Below are 5705 nucleotides of genomic sequence, written 5' to 3'. Positions count from 1 at the left end.
TAGAATGATGCACACTGCAACACTATATTGACAAATGATTACAATGTTGTTATAAAATTGTACATTGCAGCATATGTCTCGGCAAGTTGTTACAAAAATGTTCTGTGCAGCATCTATCGACAGTCACCGCGTTACAATGTACATTGCAACATACATGTATATGTATTGACAAATGATTACAATGCTGTACAAAAATGTACTTTGCCACATATCTCCCGACCTGTGGTTACGACAAGGTGTGCTATACAGTCATATGCATCTGCTCTCGATAAGATAGCTGCCTCAGTGCCGCGGTACCGCGCAGATTTTGTAGGGCTGTGGTTCCAGCATGATGCCTATTGTTCCCTCCGTGTCCGGCTGTGGAGCGCCCTCTGGTAGTTTGAAGGTGAAGTTCTGCATCAGGCTGGTGAATATGACGAAGGGCATGTGATGGGCAATCTGCTGACCGGAACATATCCGCCGACCTGGACACAAGGAAGAAGTAATCCGGATGAGTTCATTACTCCAACAAACAACAAAGTATCAAAGTATGAAGAGTCAGACTGTTGTATTGAACAGGTTTTGCAACAAGTGATATGTTCTATACCCCGCCTACAATCCGTCACGACCCTTCGTTATTTCATATATTTTGTCACATGTGCTTTAATTAGTTTATATTTATCACGGAACGGAATGATCGTCTGGCAGACTGACCTGCGCCAAACGGCTTGAACTGCGGGGGGATGACCACGTGACCGTCGCTGTCCAGGAAGCGCGCGGGGTCGAACGTCTCTGGGTCAGACCAGGTCTCGGGGTCGTGGAGGATGTTCCAGTTATTCGACAAGACGATGGTGTTGGCTGGCAGCTCGTAGTTCCCTGTCGAAAGACGTGTGAGGGGAAGATGAGAAATCATGGACCACGCTTGATTAACAGTCAAGGTTCAGCTTCTTGCCCGGCCATCTTATCTTTTTACAACACAAGGCTGATTACCTGAATGTCGCTACTACATTTTCAACACCAATGCCATACAATGATCTGATGTAAGGTCATGTCAGTGTACCAGAGGAGCGGTCTCTTAAGGCGAAGCGGCCAAATAAACACGAAATGAGTTCAAGCAGCCACTTCCTAACTTAACTAGTTCCACTCCGCATGTGATATTAAGTGAGACAAGTCAACATAAAGATTTCCCAACATTTGCTCAACTCACTTAGTTTCACTGCGCGCTTGGTTTTCCGTCCGTTGATCGGCGCCAGGGGTCTGATTCGCAGAATCTCCAGAATGGCGGCGTGGGTGTACGGCAGGTGCTGGCGGAGGGATATGCTGATGTTAGTGTTCGGATCGATGACGTCATCTATTTCACGCTGGACCTGCCGTAAACAACAATAAAAGGGAAAAAATGGGTTAAGTATTTTTAAGAAGTTCAAAGGCCTTTGAAGGAACTGAGGGATGAAAGAAATAAAAAAAGAAGAAAGGAAAGGAAAGGAAGGAAAAAAGAAAGCAAGTAGGAAAGAAAAAGAAAAAAAATGATAACAGCTTTGGTCTTTTAATTGCATTCTTACCTTTTTCTGTATTTCAGGGTTGAGGGCCATGAACAAAATGCCCCACCGGACAGCGAATGACGAAGCGTCGTTGCCAGAAACCATCAGTTCTACAGCCATGTGCGCTATCTCCTCGTCTGTGAAGACACTCCTGTCGTGGTTACCTTGGGTTTCCTTCAGGTAGGCGTCGACCAGGTCCCGCGTGTGGTCGGGGTCGAAGGTGTCGCGATGCTCGGCGATGCTCTGGTTCACGAACGCCATGATTTTGCGCTTGTTCTCCAGGATCTCCCTGCCGCTGCTGTTCATGGCGGGGATGTGCCTCAGGAACGGGAAGACGTTCAGCACGCCCACGTTGGTCATGTTCCTTGTGACGTTTTCCAAGCTTTTCATCACTTGAGCAAAGTCTTCGTCATGGTAGTCGTGCAGTTTTCCGAACACCATGGAGCAGATGATGTTGAGGGTGGTTACTGTTACGTAGGACTGCAGGCTGAAACAGAAACAGCAATTCTCTTTAAAAACAGAAGTGACTTAAAGCCTGTAATAGAAAACTTAATTGCACAATTGTACGTGGTACCATGTATCAAGATTTAAGGTTTAATCAATATTTCAAATGCTTTTTTTTTATTTTCTTATACGTGGTCTTCCCATAAGATGTTACCACTACTTACTCGACAGGTTTCCCGTTGAAGCTCTTGCTTATTGTCACCAGCTTCCGCGCCTCTTCGGCAATATTCGTGTCCAGTTGCTCGTGCGCTTTCCCGATGCCAAAGTGATGGAAGACCTTGAGGACAAACTGTCGCTTCTTTCTGAAGGCAGGCGTGTCGTCAGCAAAGGCTGTCCCTAAAATGAGCAGATATGGAAAGGTCAGAGATCTTCGCTTTCTTTCGCAATCAACACCGCAATCCACAAAACAGATATCCGGAGAAGTAGAGAAACAACAGACGGCGTGCTTTCAACCTGAAATCGAGTCATCTGTTCCTATGCCCTTTTTCACATCCTAAAAGCTCCGCGGAATGAAGCGGCTTGTTGTATAAACAGAGACTACTCATTACCACATGGAGGCACGTATGATGACTAAGTTAAAATTCATACCGTGTCTTTGGAGGTCGTTGACCTAGCTAAGGTAACATGCAACAATATTCAGAACGGCTAATAGGTCTTCTAGCTTCGCCCACACGCACACCGTACGCATAACACACTTGGTCTGACAAGGCCGTCTTTGTTCAGGCTAGTACTAGTATTGGAAATGCCATCACAATGACAAAACAAAGGACAGAGGAAGGCAGTACTCTGCTAGGAAATGCTGACAACAGGTCTGTCTGTGTGGCAAAAGACTTGTCCAAAACCCACAAGCACGGCGTTTGCGTAAGTTGCTTTTGTCTCGGCGAATCCTAGTTATTATCTGGAGGAGGATGTACAAATACTAGGCGAAGCACAGCCACTTGTGATGTTTCGGGCGACTCCCAGGTCAGTGACCCGAGTGGACGATCTCTGACATTTACATTACATGACGCTGTTTACAATACGTGACTAATATAAGAGATAAGCCAACAGTGATGAAAGATGATTGATGGATCATTGTTATATTTTCAACATTTTGTTGATTCTGAATTTGTATTCAGTTGTCAGGTAAGTGTCAGCCTTTTGGCAAGGGGTTTACACGAAGGATCTATATCTTTAAGGCAAAATTGAGATAAAAGGGTCACTGACATTACTAGTAAAACAAGCATGGGTGGTGGAAAAAGGGAAGAACGTGGCTTGTTTCCTGTATCTGTATACGTATCTGTATATATAGCCGGTGTAACCGCCCTTCGGCGTAACACACCAGCTAACAAAAATGTACGCGATCACACATTAAAAGTTTTTTTGCTTCTTAATCAACTCTTTCACATTCAATAAGTGACTTCAAGTGACTACACAATGAATATTTGTCCACACAGATTGTTGAGGGGCGCTTGTAGTATACCAAGTGAGAGAGGCTACCATAACCAAATTTACTACTGTAACAGTAACCACAGACAGATAGACAGGTTGTTTTCTACCCTAATCAAGGCCGATGGAGCTATTTCACCTTTGTTCTGTTGGGTGAGATAAGGCTATTTTTAGGTCCACTATTTGCTTTCCCTTGCTTATCTTGGGACGTGTAAACAGGTTAATGTCCTGGAATCGTCATGCCGGTCAGTGTTTGAGGTCTGTGCCCGGAGCGGTAACACGGGCCGTGTGACTATCAGATGAGCGGCGGAATGACACCAGATCGTGCACTGCCTGGTAATGCGCTGATTCTGACACGATCGTGCATGGCAAAGGCGCCGTCATTTGTAAAGGGACAACCGACAACTTCACCGAGTTCCCGTTAAGTGTACTACCTGTACTCTGGCTAGACTTGTTGTCTCGGAGACAACAAAGAAAGGTTAATGGTTATGAGTCTTATCACGAAACTGGGCCGCACTGATTTACTCAACAGGCGACCTTACAAACAGACACGTCCGCCCTCGGAATACTGGGCAGGTTTGGTGCAACCAGGTAGAACGCACATGTAAAGACTGCCACATGGCTGACTGCCAACATCTCAGACAGGCGTGTTGTTTTCATGCAACTAAGCCGCGGAACACTATAAGGCCTATTTATAGCAGGGTAACGCTATTTCCAGCCAGGTGTACAGATCAAAGGCCGTGCCGAAGATAACTCCTGACAGAAATAGCCACAGCTGACCTCGAGGTGGTGACAGTGAACGTGAACATGCATTAACTTTCATGTGCCACCGAACGACACAACACTCTGGAAAAACTAAAAAAAATGAAAAACGTCCTAATCAGCTGTTGCCAGGTTTTGAGATGCACTGACTTGCGTCTGTAAAAAATTGCCCCACGTGTGGATTGTCGGAGATGTATTACTAGGCAAAGGAAAAACAGCGAACCCCAGACATGCTGCAGTCAGAATTCAAACAAACGCCTTCTGTTGTTTGGGCGAGCCCGATAAGGCCGAAGGGACCACCTAGAAGCCTAGACGCGCACCTTGTCAATCTGTTAACTCCCGAGAGCGACTGATATAATTTGCTCTCAATCGACACATGTGGAAGAAAAATTACGTTATACAGCAGAAGGGAACTGTGAATCAGATTTAAAAAGAATGGTTACTACCCACCTTTCCCACCGTCAGAGAAAAGCTGATATGCGTAGAAGTCAGGCCTGTCGTTGTAGGCGTCGCCACCGTCGATGTAGCCGTCCTTCAGTGCCTGGTAGCTGTTCAGAACCACGACGTTCCTCGTGCCGAGCTGGGCTTGGAAGATGTCCCCGTGCTTCTTTCCCAACCTCTGAAAGCCAAGGTCTGCCCTGAGTCCTAATGAGGGCAAGTGGCCCAGGATGGGCCAGGCGTTGGGCAAGACGGGGGGCAGCCTGCCGGGGGAGCGGCCCGTCAGGTACCGCAGCATCAGGACGAGAGTGGCCAGGAGCAGGACGAGCGAGGTCGGCTCGGGAGTCAGGAACACCCGCTCCGTTATCCCCGCCGTCAGAGTCTTGGGCTGAATCATCTCGGACGCAGTTGTAGCTTTCGAACAAACTGTGGACGACAGTCAGGTGAATGAAGCTGATAACCCACCTACCAGGCCTTTTATAATCGACAAAGGTCCCGCCTCACTTAAAGAAAACAGGTCATCGTCCAATCAGCGAGCGGGTTGCCATGAGTGCCAGATCCCGGGTGTCAGTGACCTCACCGATCGGGGAACGACCTCTCTTAGCCTGATTACATTTCGCTCCCAGCACAACCCCACCTATCCGCCCGTAACCCCGACTCTCTGCCTAGGCATACACATAGATAACTCTCGAACCTGCACATTAAGTTACCTGGTGACGTACATTAGCACCATGTGGTCCTTGTGAAACTGAGAAAACGCCCAGAACTCGTCTAAACAACTTATGCAAGCTAAATGACTGTGGGACAGAAAGGGGAGCGCAACTGGCGATGTCATTGACCCCAACCGGACGTGCAAATGTTTGTAAATAGCATTTCATTATCGCCGGTTGAAAACACTTAGCAACCATATAGATAGCGACAATACCGGATTCCTTTGCTCCCATGGACAGTACCGAGAAGTGGGACAGTCACTTCCCTACTTTCATTCAAGCTTTGTTAGATTGGAAGAAAATGCATAAAAGATCACGACGCTTGCAAGCACACTTAAGCGTACGG

At 47.0% G+C, this 5705-nt stretch overlaps 1 protein-coding gene across 1 annotated transcript; it reads right to left on the bottom strand.

Moving 5' to 3' along the window:
* Window positions 1-6: 6 nt before the first annotated feature.
* LOC109478605 (cytochrome P450 2D9-like) lies at window positions 7-5154 on the bottom strand. The gene is made up of 6 exons (XM_019780276.1): window positions 4662-5154; window positions 2186-2357; window positions 1539-2004; window positions 1187-1346; window positions 694-855; window positions 7-464 (listed from the first exon to the last, which is right to left on the bottom strand). Exons 1-6 carry the CDS (start codon window positions 5044-5046, stop codon window positions 283-285), a joined length of 1527 nt encoding a protein of 508 aa, XP_019635835.1. The 5' UTR covers window positions 5047-5154; the 3' UTR covers window positions 7-282.
* Between the last annotated feature and the right edge of the window lie 551 nt (window positions 5155-5705).

Source organism: Branchiostoma belcheri, unplaced genomic scaffold (genome assembly GCF_001625305.1).
Source record: "Branchiostoma belcheri isolate BF01 breed outbred unplaced genomic scaffold, Haploidv18h27 scaffold44, whole genome shotgun sequence".
In the NCBI taxonomy this organism is placed as follows: domain Eukaryota; kingdom Metazoa; phylum Chordata; class Leptocardii; order Amphioxiformes; family Branchiostomatidae; genus Branchiostoma; species Branchiostoma belcheri.
The sequence above is the reverse complement of the archived record's forward strand: the minus strand, read 5'-3'. Positions and strand labels throughout refer to the sequence as shown.

What these genes read in the sequence shown, in the direction of transcription:
- LOC109478605 (XM_019780276.1), bottom strand. Translation starts at nt 5,046, where the DNA reads ATGATTCAGCCCAAGACTCTGACGGCGGGGATAACGGAGCGGGTGTTC. An exon ending in TTCAACGGGAAACCTGTCGA is followed by an intron (nt 2,005 to 2,185) that starts GTAAGTAGTGGT and finishes TTTCTGTTTCAG; the next exon opens with CCTGCAGTCCTACGTAACAG. An exon ending in ACCCTGAAATACAGAAAAAG is followed by an intron (nt 1,347 to 1,538) that starts GTAAGAATGCAA and finishes TGTTTACGGCAG; the next exon opens with GTCCAGCGTGAAATAGATGA.